This window comes from Phoenix dactylifera, chromosome 1, assembly GCF_009389715.1.
Source record: "Phoenix dactylifera cultivar Barhee BC4 chromosome 1, palm_55x_up_171113_PBpolish2nd_filt_p, whole genome shotgun sequence".
In the NCBI taxonomy this organism is placed as follows: domain Eukaryota; kingdom Viridiplantae; phylum Streptophyta; class Magnoliopsida; order Arecales; family Arecaceae; genus Phoenix; species Phoenix dactylifera.
Window position 1 is genome coordinate 1,719,443 of NC_052392.1, and position 19,820 is coordinate 1,739,262.

Here is a 19,820-nt window from a genome sequence, read left to right on the forward strand (position 1 = left end):
ATAATGGTGGGAGCACTGTCAATATTTAAAACTATCAATTTTAAGTACTTGAGAGAAATCTTCCAAGGCTTAAATCCAGAACCTCCTCCTAAAAGGAAAAGAGGCATAGTTTAAGAAATAGCTTATCCATTCACATCTTTCCTCAGCTAAAATAAATCTATTTGGCACATGATATCCCCTTCCCTGTCATGGACAAAAAACATGAAACCTTAAGTCATGCCATTGGTTGTCCCATGTGCAAATGATTCAGGTTAGCTTGGACTTTTTCTTTTTCTTAATAAAGAAGAAGAAGAAGCAGGGGAGAAGGAAGGAGATGACAAAACAAAACAACCATCAGCACTTCCAAAAAGAAATAGATATATAACCAAGAAGATCAAGCAAGATCTGTATACGCGTCTAACTTAAATGAACGAGTAAGACAACCGAAATTGGGCCAGGCCTCAAAGCTGGCCCTCGCTAGCGTTTCTCACTGTCGACGACAGAACTGAGCTGGCTGGGGAAAAGCAAAACGGGGAAGGAAAACTACAAGGAGGAGAGAACAGGAATCGAAGCCCTCAAACGACAAACACTGGAGTTATTTCCCTTATTCCGCTGAATTATGCCACCAGGTGGGCTGGTCTTGGAATTTAGATCTCAGCCACAGCCTAAGGCAATTAATACACGGTTGACATGAAAGAAGATGCAGAGAGAGACAAGAAAAGATTGCAATGCCCAGGACCACCCAATCATGCATGCTTCAGGGGTCAAGCGACCACCCTTTCATCATGCTATCGGCTCATTTGCCGAATCACCTTAATTAATACACGGAGGTCCGTCAGCCCAGAAGGAAAAAAAAAAAACAAAGATAAGAAAAGAAAAAAAGCAGAAATTAAAAATTCGAAGACCGGTTGCTATAAGAACTGGATGGACGTGCTGTAGGTCTGGCCGAACTTCCAATTGGAAGGCGCGACGTTGTACGCCGTCTGGACGCGACCGTCGTCGAGCTGCACACGGAAGGACAGGCTCTGGCCATTGAGATAAGAATTGCTCTGCCAGTTCATGCCCCAGTTCCTGCTCATGGCTTCCCATTTCGTATTGGACCCTTTGATCCACATGCCAGAAATTACCCCACTCCCACCTACATTGCTTACCAGGACCAGCTCGAAGTAGTCCCTTCCATTGACGGTGAATCTGATGCCTCCACTCCTACGACATGAAACCCTGCATGCATGCATGCATGCATGCAAATTAATAGCTTGCTTTATCGTTTAATTAAGCTCATGCAGATAAAACTAATCTCTTATCATCTCCGAGACAAAGACTGAAACGAAAAAACAACGGTTGCTCATACCTTCTGTAATATACGGGCACGATGCCTGCTCTGTAGATGGCGATCGTCTCCCAAGCAGGCTGCGACATGTCGAAGTGCTTCCTCGGCGGGTTGCACCACCCGCCGTTGTCGCTGGGCTGGTCGTAGTTTGGCGGGCAGTAGTTTGTGGCTGTCACCGTGATGTGCGCTCCCCTCCTGCACCATTGTGGTGCTTTCTTCGGATTGCACACTATCTGGAAGCACGCCCCACACATGCTCCCACTGTTGAAGAGCGCCGTGCTTAATGCCGTGTTCTTAATCCCATAGCCGTCGTTGTAAAGATTCCCATAACCACAAGCACCCCCTGCATATATTAGTCTCCCTTGGCTCAGAAATCTTATGGTTCTCAATTGCATTTTCAAGAATCATGGACCAAATTGCTCGACAGAAATTAAAAAGAAAAAAAAAAAGAGAGAAGAGGAGGAATTAGTGATCGAAATCTTCACAAATTATGTGAAGCTCAGTCGCCGGCAACATTCTAATAACACAAACATAAAGCTTATCCATGTAAAAGAAATAGTTGGAGAAGCAATACTAATAGACCAGCTATATACTTTTGAGTTCGTGGATTCAGAAAATGGAAAAGCAAGATGATCGATTAGAAGACCGACCCATAGTTCCAGAAGCATCACTTCCTCCGTAGAAGGTTGCATGAGCCTCTTCCCACGCCGCTCCTGCTCCTCTGAACCTAGGGATGAACAACGCCAAAAATATCAGCACAGCACCTCCAAGTTCTGAAGCCTTCCCCATCTCTCTTCAAACTTCGAACTCAAAATAGAGCAAGTTCCTTGCAACTTAATTTGCAGAGTTGCGTCTCCTCATCCTCTATATATAGCCCTCGGTATTACCTCAAACAATAACTTTTAGGCAGGACCTGACCATCCAATACTTTATTAATACGATCGACCTAGCCTATTATTTAAATTTTCTCAAGAGATTTGAAGATGCTTGTGCATGTTCCAAAGCCTTGAAGTTTACGTAGGCCTAGTCATTGATGAAATCGAGGGTACGGTGTGGTACTTCTAGGGTGGTACGATAGGAGATCGAATCCAACTTACGATTATAATGAAAAATTAATAAAGGTCAACCAATCTACCTTTTTTTTTTCTTTTTTCTTAATTTTACCTTCGCCAATTGCGTTCCGTTTAGCAGCCCGAACGTGTCTTAGCGTGTAATAAGGTTGACAAGATGTGTTTTATATTGCAACCGCATCTCCTCAACCATTTCCAATGGCCAATACCATGGAGGCTAAACCATGGGAAAGGATGACTTTGGCGCTATAAGAACATGCATTGCGTTAGCGTCAATGAAGAAACATTTAGTTCGTACTGAAAATAGGACAATGAACAATATCCATGTGGTTGGTCGGGCGTAATATATGCAGTCTAAGATTAGAAAGGGAAAGCATGAGGAGTACGGCGAGTTTCATGGGACGACTTCATAAATGTATTGAGACTTGAGAGGGAGTTGAAATCATGGAGCACATTTGATCATGAAGCCTAGCACATGCTTTTCCTGATGAACTCTGAATTATGAATTTGCATGTGGATACGTCGGTGTCACATGGCAATGCTAACATTCGTCAACTTTTAAATCCAAATGTTGCATGTCAATGTGGATTTGTAAATAAATCTAGATTTACTAGCATTTATTTTCCTTGTTGGCATTGTTTTATCCGGTAATTCGGCAGTATTTTTTAGGGTTCACGTAACAACTTATATCAGTCAATAATATTTTTCATTTTTAGTGTGATCCTACATCAGCCTATATTATTTTTCTTGTATTGAGTCTGTATACGAGTATATATAACCCCGGAGATGTATCGAATATGATGAAACAGAGAAATAAAATCACTTTTTTCTCTTTTTTTCTTATTTTTCTCTTCTTTTACAAATATTATAACATGGTATTAGAGCCACCGATCATGCAACCTTATGCTATCATCTCTTCCGCCTTTGCTGTGGTCGTCGTCGCCATGTCAAAAAACTTTGAAGACCTCCATTGTCGATCTACCGATCTCTGTTTTTGGGTGAATCAACACCCAAAAATATTCTATTTTTTGGTGGATCTGTGAATCCTCTGTTTCTCTGCAGATTCTTTATTTCCTAATAAATCAATATTGATCTCATTAGTAGATCTGCATATCCTCTATTTCTGATAGATTACTACCCGAAGATTTTTTGTTTTTATAGATCCGCAGCTCCTCTCCACTATTTTTCTCCTCAGCTTTAGATCTTCGATCGTCTCTCCTCACCGTCACTCAGCCCTATTCTCTCCATCTCCAGTTTTATTTGCCTCATTGGGCTCCTTCACCTCCCAATTTGAAGCCAATTACTCCTCTTCAATGGTACCAACGTCTACGAGGATCATTGAACTTCGGTTGCCTTCTCTCTGAGCTTTGTCCTCACTGCAATTGTCATCTTCTATGTGTCTTCCCGCTACCACATATCAGACAAGTCAATCAGCCATATCGACAAATATGTCAGTCTATCACTTCTATGTGTCTTCCCGCTACCACATATCAGATAAGTCAATCAGCCATATCGACAAATATGTCAGTCTATCACGTTGGTCAGATATATATATTAGTTAATTTGTCAAATCGACTTCTATGTTGTTATGTCAACTCCTAATTTGCTACATCAATTTCTGAGCTACTATAATAGCTCGTGTTCTGCCACATCAGGCTCTACGCTGCTACATCAGCTTTTGATCTACCACCATGTCAGTCTTTGAGCTTCTATGTCCGTTCCTAATCTATCACGTCAACTTCTGAGCGACTACTTCATTTCTTAATCTAGTACGTCAATTTTTCGATCTATTTGTGATCTAGTTTTAAAACTGAAGTTGGCACCTATAGTACCATCTTGAGTTTGAGAGGAGGTGTTAGTATAATTTTATTTATTACATAACGACTTGCATCACCAATAATATTTTTCTTTATTAGTATAATTCTATATCAACCTATATTATTTTTCTTTATTAGTATGATTTTGTTAGAGTGATTTTAGAAATTACATAATAATTTGTATCAGTTAGTAATATTTTTCATTGTTAGTGTGATCCTACAATAACCTATATTATTTTTCTTATATATATATATATAATCTCTGAGATATACCGATAGGATCGAGAAACCAAATTATATTTCTTTCTTTTTTTTTTGTTTTTCTCTTCTTCTGCAAATATTTTAACATCGAACTCACTCCTCCCTCCTTGACGCATTCCTTTCCTTCCTCCAATCCCCCTCATTCTCTGCCGTCGCCGCCTCAATCTCTCTCCGCCGCTGCCGTCGCCTTGGGTGTCCTCCCCTCCCTCTCCGCCGTCCCTTTCACCGTCATCACGATGGGCTCCTTCCTCGCCGGCCTCACCTCGAAGCCATCATCTAGCTGACCTTGGGTACTTGTATGTGAATCCTAGCTAGGTCGGGTCGGTTAATGGGAAGGCAAGGCCTATTAAGAGGTCCACGTAGAGGGCAAGGAGGAAGGCAAGGCCTCAAAGCAGGCGAGGGAAGGCTGGTGAGCGGCGATGACCCAGGAGAGGTAGAGGCTTGAGAGGATGGGGAGGATGTGATGCAACGGAGTACCGAGATATTCAGTTAATTTGGGCTTCATGGCCACAACTGTCAACAGGAAGAAGAGGACAACGAGGTGGAGGTCGGGTACAAAAGGCCTGGAAGGCCCTGGGAGGTCGAGGCTGGTGGAGTTGACGGGGGAGTCAAGGACAGGGGCTGCGAACAGGATGGCGAGGGCGTTGAAGATGGACTCCTTCAAAGATGATTTCATGGGTTTCTCGCTGGGGTTAGGGTTTTGGTTGACGACAGACGCCGGCGGAGGAGACGATGGTGGTGGTGAAGGAGCAACAGCCACCTGCAGCCATCAGCATGGAGGCGGGGGACCAGTCCTCTCGAACTCCAAACCTCTCCGCCGATGGGTGGCGGTAGGGTTCAGATTGACGTCTCTTTTCGCACGTAAAGGAAATCCTGAGTTTTATTAGGGAGGAGTATTTTACAAACAACATTATCTATCATTATCTTATAATGGTCATGAGATAACCTACGCCAACTATTGTTTAAGGGAGATGGATGATGGGATCACATCCTAAAAAAATAATTTTGAAAGCAAATTGATGCTTTAAAGTTTTGGTGGTTAAGTATGTGCCATTGTTCCTTTCTAAACAGCCCATTCAACTCTATACTCTAATGTGCAACCATGGATACAAAGGAAATTTTAGGTATACTATTTCTACTTGTACAATAAAATAAGGATTGCGTCGAGTCAACTTTGGCCATATTGGATACCTAACTTTGAAGCGCATATGTAGGTCATAAACGGATATACGATGAGATCCGGCAATTGGTTAGACTTTGGATGGTAATCAAGTATTTGTTAAACAATTGTGATCCAATAGTTTTAATTTTGAAGCAAAAGATAATCTAAAATAGCCTTTGGCATCGCTTTCAATTTCAAATTTTCAAAATAAAGTATAAATTTTATATTAATTTTAAAAATATAAATATAATTTGTTGTTATCAATTGTTTTTGAAATATAAACGTTCTAGTTGTTATAGATGTAGTGGCCCTAGTTGTTATAGATGTAGTGACAGCAGAGACAAAGAAAGCATGGATAATGATATTGTTGCTGATATTATTGGCGGAGAGGCAATAGTAAAATAGCAAAGGTAACAACAACAGCAGCAATATGGTGATAGAGATGGACGAGGCAGTTGTGGTTGTCCTGGTGGCAAATTGATGGCATGCGTGGTGGTGGCATAACGGCAATATGGTAATGACAATGTGCCACAGACAAGAAGCATGGTGGATACCACAACCTCCATGCTTATTTTAGAGGTCCTTTCATCCAATTCTTGTGGTTACGGCTTCAGACCGAGGGAGAGAGATGCATACAAGAAAACCATAACTCCTATTGGGCATCATTCTTTTTTTTACAAAAATAATTTGAAAGGTACCCGATACCGGAGACCATGTACTCGCCAAAAAAAAAAAAAAAAAAAAAAGAAGCTTAAGATAGACGCAATAGACAAAACACAAGCACACCACTATTCCCTACAGATTCTGTACAAAAAAAAGAAAAAGAAAAAGAAAAAGAAAAAAGCGGGGTATTCTTTCTTCCCCTCCTCGAGACCCTTCAGGAATGAACAAAGAGCAGCAAAGATAGCAGTCATAGCATGACGATAGAAAACCCTCTTTTGCGTATCTCCAAACTGAGCTATATTAAGCATCTGGATCTCCATCACTAAACTCATAGCAACTAAAATGCTTCACTCTGAACTTCCACTCACCTTTGACCGCGTCATATGATATAAACTCGGCACCCTGCTCCTGAGCTTTCTTCATCAGCATTTCCTTGTACTTTTCAATCTTGGGCCCTTCCATGTACTGCTGGCCCGTTTTCTTATTCATGCACTTGATGTTAAGCAGCGTAACCTCTGCAGGCTTGTTAAGCCCCTGTCCTATTGGAGGTTTCTTGCTCTCATCCTTGTACACAATCACCTCACGGTTGTTGAACTGGATGATGGACTCGAGGTCAAGCCTCCTGACATCTGTTTCTCCATAGAATTTGATGCTCCCAAAGCCAAGCCTTCCTACCACAAAATTTTTCACACGACGGCAGAAGCCTGGCTCGGCCCGTTCTTTGGCCGCCAGCTCCTGGACCCGAGGCTCAGTGTAGTAATCAGCATGGCGCAGCTTGGGCATCAAAGCCTCGATGTCTGCGCCATGCTCATAGACAATCGCAGCTTGGATCCCCTTCTGTGTATGATCATCCTGAATGTCATATGCCTTATGGGCAGGTTTGGATGGTGATAGAGTGCTATTTTGCTCCCTGGTGCTGCCATTCTCGGTTGGCCGTTCTGCATTATTGATACCATTTCGGAGGTTAGCAAGTAGTAGCAACATAATAATGGATATGATCACGTCATCATTATCAATGATTGCTACAAAGAGCTACAATTAGAGTCAAGGTCAAACAACCTCGCTAGTAAGACAAAATCCACTGCAGCTAAATACAAACATTTTGTGCATTCATCACCTGAGTCTATGCAAATGAGCAATCTAAAATAGGTTTTTCCATGTAACTTATCTCTAAATTTGTTCCTTTATATATTTTCTCTGGGTTGATGAGCCCTTAATAGTTAAGATTTTATTTTTCCTTCTTTCCAAAAGTCATTACCTACCCATCGCCCTTAGGCAACCTTCTCTCTTTTCCCGCATGAATGACCACCAGACAGAAGTTTATTTAAACCAAACAACATCATACAGCAACACGTCTACAATGGAATTGAGATCATTCTTCATTGTGGCTGATTAAGGTACATTTCAAGCTAACAAGCCTATTTTGTTCCTTATCTTGAAATGAAAACAAACATCTTTTGCATGCAACAATTGAGGAACTATTCCATGTTCTTGAACGTCAGAGAAGTATCACTAAGTAGAATGAAAGAAAAAATAGTGGATATTGTGGTAGAAAACAAACTTACCATCACGATACTCTGCAAAGGATTCATTAAGAGCTGGAGCAGATGGCTCTCCTGATACCTTACCTGAAGAAAAAACATTAATCATATCATAAATAACAGAGTAGAAGAAACCATATTACGACTTGATTCCAGGGCAATAGAATAAACAAAAACTCATTCTGAAATCTAGAAGTTATTGATGACAACATAAACAATGCATCAGCAACCAAACCAAAGGTAATACGCATTTTCAATGGTGACAGGTAATGTGCTTATGTAATTGGTAAGCAATTGGGAGTGGTTTGGTATGCATTAGCACCAGAAAGATACTGAAACAGCCCAGGATAATCAAAAGCCAGAACAGTTTGTAGAACAAGATTTCTTGAAGCCAGTTAAAATTATTATCGGAGAACTTAGCACCCGTGGCTTTGTTTAATTGCCACTTTACGTTTAGCCCATAAGAAGTTGCACTTTACATTTAATCCCTGTAAACTACACAGTTAGGCTTGTTTCTGCTACAGTTACCCTGTTGTGTGTGTACACTTATGAACATGCCAGCGGTTAAAAATAAAATGGCTATCGAAATTTAGAAATGGATATTAATTTTTCAGATAACAGTGAATAAACATAAAATGGCAGTAAACCAAGTGGGCAGACTTCACTTATAGCAATATTCTTTGTCAGAATGATCTCAATATTCATATAGGATGCAAGACACACTATTTTCAAGGGTTCTTCCTTGTGAAATACCACTTCGCTTGGGTGTGTCGCCCCAATAGAATTGTGAAACCACACCAATGCAAGGAGCGCATAACATGTTGCTAGAACATTATATTTTCTTTCAAAAAAAACTAACCTTTTCTAAAATTAAACAAGAATTGCTGTCTATAGTTAATACATGAAATAGATGGAAGCACCAAAAAGAAGAAATAGAATAATGCTTTGAAAAACAACTTTATGTTTTGCACATAGGCAGTACTATCATATCTGAAATCCAGTAATAGTCCCAGAACTCTCAATCCTCATTTTCCTTTCTGCAACCTTTGCCTTGCAAGCTCACATTGGTAAATTGCAGTCCTTAAAGGGGAACTCCTACTTGGTCTTGGCACGGTACATTCAATAATTGCTCGTGAGTATCTACGAAACTAGTTTCATCATCATTCAAATGAATTTCCTATAACTAACAGATTTACGACTCCGAATGCTTCTTTTGGCAAAACAGTACAAATTAACAACATTGATTAGTGACAGTTTTACTTATACAGCATCATCATGTGATTTACAATTACAGGAAAAAAGAAATTGATGAATAAAATTATTTTACATAGACAAATGTCACGAACTTTTCTTTTACTTGGAAAATTTTTAACAAAGTATATATTATTCCATTAACAATAAAAAATTTACAATAAAAAATTCCATTAACAAATATATTATTCTAAAACTTCTCTGTGGTCAATAAATTCTGAAAACATATCTTCCTTCAAATTAAACCGTATTCCAATTACTATTATACACATTTACATCAAATTTGCATACTGAAAACCTTTGAGGATATGTGTTGGACAAATCCATCTCAGACCCATCCCGATTCCAATTTCACAACCTAGAAATTAGAGCATGTTATAACCATTTGTCAAAACACCATGTCATAAACTTAAGCAGTGTTTCTAAGCTCATTATTATTCAAGCTCATGCTTCTTTCATCCATAATGAGGAAAGGACAAGAAGGTTGAAGTAGCAAATAAACTTTGATTCAACCTACCATACAAGCTCTAATTCAAAGGTTCCGATATCAAAAGAACATGAATTGAACAAATTTACCAAGTACATCATGAGCTGTATCTTGTTATTTGTGCCTATAATGATGGTCCAATACAATGAGAGAAATAGTTGGAGAAACAAATGATGGCAGCACATCTAGGGCAGTAACAACGTCAAACAATGGTTAATTAGGCCATGTTATTTAACAGAAAAAACAATAGTTATTACTCTGAACTCAAGCACATGTATAAACACTAAATGACAATTTGGGTAACTTATGATAACAACCATCTGCAAAAATCTTCTTCACAGCCATCATCCAATACAAGTACTTTACTTGCTATGATACCTTTTACTTCACAAACAGGCAGAGCAATGCAACTAGGTATCAAGAAGCAAAAGCAAAAGCAAAAGGGCAGAGTAAAAGATGAAAAATAATAACAAACAACATGCTGAAATTTGTCTGTGTAGTATTGCTCCTTTGAAAGGGTGGGCAACAATATGTTCTGATTCTCATTAACTAATTTTTATACTTTGGTATCCCAAGAGCCCATATCTAAGGATACCTAAACCACTCCAAAACAATCTGTATGACTTCTCTTAATAAAACCAATAACATAAGACATCGAGATACATATCCTACTCAAATAGAACAACAAGCATTACCAAGACAGTCCTTAGAGACCTCTTTAGCAGCAAGCCCCGTACACATTCTTCACCAAAGTCCACATGGAAACACAATCATTAAACAGCAATGAAGAGCCATTATATGAGACAATTGACTGGTTTATTGACATAACATTTTACAGAAGCACCAAAATTATGTGGCTATCTCATCAAACTAATAATAGAGTCCTTCCATGACTTGGATATGTTACCAAAATTATGTGGCTATCTCATCAAACTAATAATAGAGTCCTTCCATGACTTGGATATGTTACCAACTTTTCTAGAAGCAGTTGAAGTGTCTACTAAGCTCCTGAAAAAAAAAAATTGCTCGGACTGCAATTGACTCAGAATCTTAGCTATAGATTAAGATGAATAGTGAAGACAGAAACCTCAGCTTTGCTACAAATCCTCCTTAGTGAAGCTTTGAAGATGCACTACACAGGGATTAAAACACCATGACAATGTTTCAGCCAAAAAGATAGTTAAAAAAACCAAAAAAACAAATATTTCGTTCTCAATTATCTCCAACTCATGGAAGATAAACCTCACCTAAGATCTTTGACAAGGTTAGAGGAATTCTTCATTACAAACTTCAATTTAGAAGCTACAATCCACACAATATTACCAGCAGCGCTCTGCTCTCAAAGCACTTTATTAAAAGCAAATCACCAATTGACACCAACTTCCAAGAGTGGAGTCAGAGGTCCTTCAGAAGTAACTGACGTACCCATCTATTCTGCCACATACACATCCTATCACCTTTCAAGCAGTGAAAGGACAACTATCTGGAATACTTCTACCCATCATTAGTCAACTTCTCAACAGATGCATCTTGCTTCCTCTCAACTTCCATTCCATCACTTCTTCCTCATATCCACACTTAGCCATTAAAATTTCCTCCAAAAGCTAACCTTTTCCAATTCTGAAAACACAAAGTTATCCAAATTGCTCTTCCAGTTAATATAACATCATCTCCAGGCACCATTACTCCATTTCAAAATAAATCATTATTGAAGCTCCTTCGACAATTACAGTAAGAGACAGCTAAAAAAAAACATAAAAAATGAAAGTGAATTTAGTAAGGACAATTTTCCCTCTATTAACAAGAATCTTTTCCATGAGTGGAAGGTAAAAAACGATGAGGAGGTTGAGGCATATAAGAGGAGCAGCATCCACTCAATAGTCACCAGTACACCAGTTTCGATTAGTCATGCACTCCTTGAATCCTGATACTTCATCAAAACATTGTTGTGCAAGGTCAACAATTCATAAGATGTTTTCTGTTTTACAATTTAAGATGCCATTTTCTGAAAAACAAAGATAAGAGGTGAAACAATTATGCTCCCCAAAAGCCCCCAAGAACACTCAATGGAAAGGATGACAAGTTCTACCATCTCAGTTTACAAGACTTGAAGCAATGGAAATCGTTGATTTACTGTTACAGACCAACTCATGTCAATACGACACAATCAGCCAGCTGACTGGCTGGAAGGTGACAGTTTTCACTACAGATGCTGTGATATGGACTTTAAACTTTCCTTTGAACTTAATTTCCTGGTCCACTGGGATTTCAAACTTTCCCAACTATCATAAAAAGATGGAGAACAGATTGTCTTGCTGAGACTTCTACCTGATTTGTACTATCCATTAGTTGCAAGAAGAAAAAATTTGGCCTTCAGTTCTCTCAAACACAAATGATTCAGTGGAGTCTTGCTAGGATTGCTCTAGCTGAAAAGCAGTCAATATAATTAATTATCTTTATTCTTTGGATTTTGGTGCCCTATAGGAGAAATAGAGAACCTTTTTGCACATCAATATCATTTATCGGAGAGATTCCAATCATTACTAATGATGAGATGTCACCTGTGACAGATGAAGCCCATGTCCCTATATTTCCTCTTGGGTCATCAAAAACAATTAAATTTTGTATCAGATCCCTGCAGACAGCTATAGGATTAGACTTCATGGTCTCAGAATGTGGTTCCTTAATCCATCTCCCCTTCATTATCTTCTTTATTCCAGCATTTCAGTTTTATTAATCTATCAGTGTAGTTCCCAGCATTTTGTACTTCCCATTATCATAAAAGGGCACCCCAATGCATGAGGCTCCCGCCACTGTGGGGTCTGGGGAGGTTCGGAAGTATGCAGCCTTAACCCCACATATAGAGAGGCTGCTTTTATGTTTCAAACCCATGACACCCATGTAATGATAGAAAAACCTTACCATTGAACCAAGGCATGCCCTCTACTTCCCACTATTGTCAGACCTAAAAAGAAATACTGCAAGAATGCACAAGTTTCCATCATTAACAACTTCATGAATACAGCAAAGCATTACTGACTCTGAACAAGAACACTTTCTTATTTAGCAAATCACGTGTACTACAAGCATTAGATGCCACAATAAGCTGTAAAAGAACATAACAAACAATCAATATCAAGTATTGTAACAGAACCATATATTACCATTTTCATTAGTTGGACTTGGGACGGGTTTGTCTTTTGGGATAGTCTGTTTCTCCATGCTATTTCTTGGGGGCCATTGCTCAATTGGATGAATAATCAGTGTTCTGGGATTCTCCCTTGGTATGAAAAGAGCATCTGCCTTGGGTGTTGAGGGTGCTTCTTCATCATCGCTAAAAAATGGAACCTGCATATAAACCAAACTGTTAGCAAGTGATCTGCTTTAAACATTTACATAACAGGAGCATACATAACAAGGAGAAAATTTTATGAGAGCTCTTAAAAATTTATATGTTCCTTTCTCAGGACAAAATATGAGAGAATTGAGATATAGGCTGGCCCTATAGTAATTTCTCACCCTTGGGCCATCAGTTTTAGGATGATATTTCCTGCCTGGCAACTTAATCCTTCTCTGAGACAAGTGTCTTGGAACCAACAAAGAGGAAGTTCTTACTGGAGTGGGCTTTTCAGAAACCTGTAGTGCAGTAAGTTAGCATTTTTATTAATGAGCAAAGCTAACACATTTGTTCTGTGCTGATAGATTATTGGTCATATAATAAAATAACTTCAATGTCGCAAATAGTTAGTCCCCACTCTTTGGAGAAACATCTAAAAAAAAGAATAGAAAAATTGCAAATAGAGCATACACCAAAAGAACCATGCTCATATAGTATAGACCAATCATATATTGAGGACCATGGTAGAAAGAATGTTAAACTTACAGGCATGCTAGAAATTCCATACTGAATTGAAGGGGCAGAGCCAACACGACCAATGGACATCTGAGGCATTGCTGGAAGAGTGCCAAAAGGATTTGTAATAGGAGCTGGTTGCATGACCATATTAGACTGACTAGCAACTCTGCTTCGTAAGGCACATTAAAATGGATAAATCATCAGATATTAAGCAAACAGGGATGCATAGTAAAAAAAAAGGCAATGAGGCACAGCTATGGTAATGCCATTGAATTTGTCAGTCTAGTTATCAAAAAAGAAAAACAATAAATCTAAAACAGATTGGGTATTGATTGGATATTGGTATTATCCATGTTAATATCCACTTATATTCAGCAAATATGAATACAGGTATATTAAATCAAACTATATATTTTCTTAAAAGAAAATATGGATATGAATCAGGCAGTATCCATATTTTCTATATACAACTAAAGCTATATATTGAATATTTAAAGTTTCTGTACCATTTCAAACATATAAACAAATGACACGTGATATGACAAGATCCTAAATAAATTTTATCCACTGAAAGGTAAGTCTTCAAAACAAACAACATAAATTAAATTATATAACTAAATGAGTATGCCATTAAGATGAGTAATCATCTTTCTAATATGCAGAGATCCATATCTCAATCCATAAAAGGATAACCAAATATTTGTATCATCAATATCTGTATCCATATTAAGATTCAAAAGATATTTCATAAACAATTTATATCCGTATTAGTATGGGATACAGATGTATGCAAGTGCAAATGGATATCCGTATCCAGCAAACTGGATACCGAAATGTGAACATCAAATTAATTTTTGTTCACCATTTTCATAGACGGTAACTTTTCTATGCCATCAAACATGATGTCAATATCTTTCCAATACTCAAAACATCAAGACAGGTTTTCCATTTCTCAGAACAAGAAAAGAGGCTGCAGCATATCAATTATTTATCACTAATTGCAAAAGTTACAGTACATCGCCTGCAATGTCTGCCAAGTATTAATCCTGCAATCTTAAAAATTAGTAAATAGGGTAGGAAATGGAGCATACGGTTGCCCAAATGCGCCCTGGCTGAAGATATTAGACATGCTGCCAAAGCCACTCGAAGATGCTGAAAAGTCAAGAAAACATCAACACAAAGTGCTCGAAGAATTAAGTAGAAGCAAAGAAAGGGAAACATATTAGAGCAACCTGGCTGTGTCTGACCAAAGCCACCAAAGGAAAACGTACTTGCTGTCTGAGTTGGGGCAGCCGGTTGAAAAGGTGTTGAAAGAGAAGGCTATAAAGAAAAATAAGCAATAATTCAAATTTAAAACACCACCAGGCATTAAAATAAAACCATACATGGAAAGAACAACACAAATTGCTATTATACTTTATCAGGTTAGCATAAGTGGCAAGGATGACTATGATAATTTACACAGAACAACAGTTCAAGGGTGGCTTACAGTTGATTGACCAAATCCTGCTGGAGTGCTTGAAGGAAATAATGAAGGTGTTGGATTACTGAACAAACTTCCCCCGAACCCAGTTGATGGTGAGCTAAACAGATTTGAACCAAAAGAAGGGGTGGTCTGCTGAAACCCTGTAGACGGCTGTCCAAAAGGGGATGGCGTTTGCGCAAAAGATGGAGTTGAGGACTGAAATAACCCAGATGATTGAGTGTTACCAAAACTCAGGCCAGTACCAAACGATGAACTTGATCCCGTCATTGAAGAACCAAAAATCGAGGGTGATGAACTGAAAGCAGGTGTGGTAGTTCCACCAAAAATCGATGGTGAAGAACTTGGACCAAATCCGGCACCAGTCGGAGCCCCAAACAGTGAAGTAGTAGAAGACGTTGAACCAAAAGGGCTTGATGAGGAAGAACTAAATGGTGAGCTGAAAATCGAACTAGATGAAGGACCAAATCCAGATGAACCAAAAGTTGGTGTTTTAAGTGCAAAGGGGTTAGAAGCTGTGGAGGATGAAAAAGGGTTAGCAGTAGGTTGACCAAATGTGCCTGTGGAACCGAAAGGGCTTGATTGTGTTGGAGCAGAAAAACCAATCCCGCCTGCAGGCTGTCCAGAAGGGTTGGGTCCACCTGAAATTTGACATTAAAACCTCATAATGTGAATAGATTAATAGAAAAGGGCAATGTGAGAAATAAATCTAAACAATAAGATAAAAACTAGACATGCTGACAGACTGCAAAGTACATGAGTTCACATAGACAGTGCAAAGTATAGAACCAAAATAAAAGGAAGAAACCTGCTTTCCTAAAGTGTGTCTCAAGTAATACATTGGTTATTGAGAGAAAATAAAATACATTGAGTTACTTACCAAGAAAGCAAACTCACATTAAGTCGTTATTTGTAATCCTATTACACTCTTATGAAGCGCTAACAAAAAGGGATCTTTATGGCCACATGCAAAATACTGATGTAAAGTTATAATCCTATCACATACGAAAAGCATGCTCACACAAAATAAAAAAGAGTCAAAAAAAAGCCCCCTTAACCTCAAGAATTTTCTGTCACAATAATGATATAGAAAAAGAAAGAAAAGGTTTTTCAAGTATGCGAATGAAAAATGCTCAGAATAATTCATTTTTACCTTTATCTCCACGTTGATAGTCCTCCCATCTCAACTCCTCATGACTCTTATCTTTATACACAGGCATAGCGGATATGGACTCCAGTTTTCCAGCAGGCTGAGTACTACTGCCACCATCAGCCTCAGGTGTTGGGGTATAAGCTGCCATTCTGCTTCCTCCTAGTTGACCTCCAAAAGCTGATTGCCCAAAACCAGGGCTACCAAACGTTGGTGTTGTTGCCTGAGCACCTGCAAGGAATTAATACACAAAGACAGGAAAAAAAATAAGAGAAAAAAATAATTAAAAAAAAGAAATGCAGAAAGGGAGCTAAAATAGGAGAGAAAGTAGAAGAAGAGATGTGGTAGAAGACTATATAATACTTCAAGCCACATGAATGTCATTAAAAAGAAAAAACTGCTTAAAAAAACTAGTTTCAACCTCCTAGTAGCTGCACAACCAGCAAACAGCAATCATCTCAGACTGTGTATGGAAGCATAAAGTAAATTATTATGGAGGAAAAAACTCACCAAATGGCGAACTCTGAGCGCCAAAAGGAGATGGAGTTGTTCCAAATGGGGCGCTGCCAAACGCAGATGTTGACTGACCAAACGAAGGTGTGGAACCAAAGCTGAAAGAAGGAGTACTTGATGCACCAAAAGCAGGAACATTTGAAGATCCAAATGTCGTACTGGATGCACCAAATGCTGGAGTGCTTGAAGATCCAAACACTGAGGTACTTGGCGCACCAAAGGCTGCTGTGCCTGTAGAACCAAAAGCCGGGGAACTCGAAGCCCCAAATGCTGCTCCTGCACTACCAAATATTGAAGTTGATGTGGACCCAAATGCTGGCGTAGTTGTGGCACCAAAGGCTGGAGAAGATGTAGCGCCAAAGGAGGGGGCGGTTGTGGCACCAAAAGCAGGGGTGCTTGTAGAGCCAAAGGCTGGGGTGCTTGTAGCACCAAATGCAGGTTGACTTGATCCACCAAATGGTGTGGAGGAACCAAAAAGATTGCTGCCAAATGCTGGTTGTGATTGCTGAAATGTGCTACCAAATGGACTTGATTGGCTAGGTGATGACCCAAAGCCTCCAAAGGCTGGCTTCTGCCCAAACATAGATGATCCTATAAAGCGGAAGGGTGGTTCAATGTCAGAGAACATTCAAGAGTAACAGAAGACATAAGTTTTATAATGACAAAATTGACTGATCAATATCACAATAATATGCTAATGGCAATAAAGAAGCAAAAACAATTAATTCTATTTGTAAGAACTGCAGTTTAAATATATAATAAGTTTCGATATATTACAAACATCAATAGGTAAGTAGGATTTAGGAATTAGATAGAATAAAGAGGAAGGGTTTGCAATGTTGGCTCCTTCATTTATATAGTAACTATATTTTAAACCTGTTGCTGAGAACACTCCTCTTCAAGAATGATAAGCACTTCCCCATAACTCATTTATAACATCTTAATATTCTCACCTGCAGTCAATTAGTCTGTTACAATTAAATCACATCTTATGGTTGTAGCTTTACAAGAATGTGTCTATTAAGCTAAAATTTCTATCTAGTGAACAATCTCCTATTGGAGCCAAGTCGTCACTAGGGGTGACCATCAGAAAGCAAAGACATTTGAGATAACAGCAAGACTTTATTTATAGCAGTCTGAATGCACTTCCAAGCAACCCATTGAAAACCCAGTACCAATTACTTTCTCAAAAAATAGAAATATATAGTAATTAGTAACTGAAAATAAAGATGAGTATTTGTTTCTGCATGTTAATTAATCTGTATCTTGAACAACATATTGCCGCAAGACATGCTTCCCATCCTAAAAAACTACTCCTTTCAAGAATAAATAGTAATAGCTCGTACAAACCACTTGGCTGCAAAAATGCATGATATGGTAAAAATAGCAATTAAGTATTGACTGACAGTTGACATAATATAAATGTACAACACCGAAACAGAAAAACTACTTGTATTAGCTAGCAAAATTATGATTGACAACAACAACTCCATGAATTGGACCAAAACAAAAATAATCTGAGAATGATAGCACTGGTATATGTGCTAAATATACCATATCATGGTTTTTAGACTATAAAAATAATATCGACAATAAAGACTGTTGATAACTCATCATAGTTCATTTTCAGGGAATACTAACCACCAAATGAAGGGGAAGAACTGCCAAATGCAGGAGTAGTTGATGCCCCAAAAGCAGGCATAGAACTTCCAAACGTTGATGCTGATGAAGCGCCAAATGTAGGTGTTGAAGATAAAGGCGAGGAAGGCTGCCCAAAGACACCGGTGGGTGTGCCGCCAAATATTGAACTCCCAGCCTGTGAGCCAAAAGGATTTGAACTACCAAAGGGTTTTGGCGCAAATGGATTAGTGCTAGAGCTGCTTGTCTGCCCAAACACTGACTGGGAACCAAATGGGCTACTCGAAGAGTGCCCAAATGCTATACAGCAGAATAGCAGCCATCAGAAGTAGAAAGGAGGTGAGATAATACAATACACAAGCCGAGAAAACCTCAGTATATAACATGACATGAAAATTTGTAACTATACTTCAGAGCAAATTGATAAGTAAAATAGCTAATGCTGCTCATCAGCAGCAAATACCATATTCATATGTGGACGTAAAATCAAACTGAAAAAGGTAGAACAAGCCATCAAGCAGGAGAGATTTCAGTCATAGCATTCGAACTAGTGGTGACCACGTGCAGCAAAAGGCAGCAAGATCAAGAGCAACTATCTCCAATTCCCATCAAGACTAATAAAAAGACCTCAGACCCTAAATCTCGAACATTGAGAAACAAAACAATCTACCAAGATTCCTACTGATTGAATACAGACATGGAAACAGCTCGGCATACCGTCGAAATCAAACCCACAGAATCAAATCCGAGAAGATCTCCCAAGAAGCAAACAGGATATGCAGTAGGGCCATGAGAGCATAAAATAAGCAAAACCATAAAGAATCGAAACAAATTAAGAAATTCCACACACCGATCTAATACTCTCACTGATAGGAACCATAACTCAGAAAGAACCCATAAAAACCAAGAATAAAAACGAAAGAAAGAAAGAAAGGGGGAGAGAGAGAGAGAGAGCATACGATTGCTGGAGCCGAACATGGCTGCGAACTCTCTTCGATCGCTGAGACGGAGAGGATGTGGATCTGCGACGATAGAAGATACGCATCGATTAATTTCGTGACAAGTCTTTTGCTATATATATGCGGCAGACCAAGGGTTTTCAGCCCCTATCTTAGCTTTAAAAGAACGCTGGATTGAATTAAATTAAAAGATAAACTCCAACAGGACATCGAACTTCCAATCCGTACCTTCCTCTACCCCGAGATAGGCGGTGGGTTGGATCCAATCAGAAATCAGAGAAAAATAGGCGCAATTCTAAGAGAGAATTAGGGCATTCAGAGTGGGAGGGGATAGAGGTTTTTCTTTTGCCTCGCCCTCTCTTCTGTAAGGTTCTCGTCGGAGGCGCTTTAGATTTAGAGGAGTTTACAAAGGGAAGGGGAGGATGGAGACCTACACGCAGGACGGAGATAATAACAAGGCCTTTTACATCCATAATACGCCACCGGAGATAGGCCTTTGCGTGACCTGCAAGTGGGTCCCACTTGAATGCTCATGTGGCAGGTAGTGGGAGGTCGGTTACTTAACAATCGGTGTCAGGACTTCGTACCGGATCCTAATCATCTAGGAGCTCGTTTATCCCCCTAACCTCCGCCAACTATTCACCATCCCGTCTTGGATAA

The 19,820-nt window shown here is 39.1% G+C and overlaps 2 protein-coding genes across 2 annotated transcripts; both read right to left on the bottom strand.

Moving 5' to 3' along the window:
* Nucleotides 1-492: 492 nt before the first annotated feature.
* On the bottom strand, nt 493-1,647 carry LOC103695588 (expansin-A8). Its single transcript, XM_008776956.3, has 2 exons — nt 1,331-1,647; nt 493-1,200 (listed from the first exon to the last, which is right to left on the bottom strand). The coding sequence occupies exons 1-2, from the start codon at nt 1,561-1,563 to the stop codon at nt 891-893; spliced, it is 543 nt and encodes a 180-aa protein (XP_008775178.3). The 5' UTR covers nt 1,564-1,647; the 3' UTR covers nt 493-890.
* Nucleotides 1,648-6,252: 4,605 nt separating this feature from the next.
* On the bottom strand, nt 6,253-19,587 carry LOC103695581 (nuclear pore complex protein NUP98A-like). The gene is made up of 13 exons (XM_039123495.1): nt 19,389-19,587; nt 19,161-19,223; nt 18,205-18,501; nt 16,561-17,154; nt 16,054-16,281; nt 14,907-15,541; nt 14,650-14,737; nt 14,509-14,569; nt 13,445-13,583; nt 13,081-13,197; nt 12,726-12,909; nt 7,848-7,910; nt 6,253-7,220 (listed from the first exon to the last, which is right to left on the bottom strand). Exons 2-13 carry the CDS (start codon nt 19,177-19,179, stop codon nt 6,583-6,585), a joined length of 3,063 nt encoding a protein of 1,020 aa, XP_038979423.1. The 5' UTR covers nt 19,180-19,223; nt 19,389-19,587; the 3' UTR covers nt 6,253-6,582.
* Between the last annotated feature and the right edge of the window lie 233 nt (nt 19,588-19,820).

Excerpts from the sequence above, each read along its gene's own strand:
- LOC103695581 (XM_039123495.1), bottom strand. Across the intron at positions 17,155-18,204 it reads TTCTTCCCCTTCATTTGGTG|GATCATCTATGTTTGGGCAG; the intron begins GTTAGTATTCCC and ends TCCGCTTTATAG. Across the intron at positions 14,570-14,649 it reads CTTTGGTCAGACACAGCCAG|CATCTTCGAGTGGCTTTGGC; the intron begins GTTGCTCTAATA and ends TTGACTTTTCAG.
- LOC103695588 (XM_008776956.3), bottom strand. The coding sequence starts at position 1,563 with ATGTGTGGGGCGTGCTTCCAGATAGTGTGCAATCCGAAGAAAGCACCA. Across the intron at positions 1,201-1,330 it reads GTGCCCGTATATTACAGAAG|GGTTTCATGTCGTAGGAGTG; the intron begins GTATGAGCAACC and ends GCATGCATGCAG.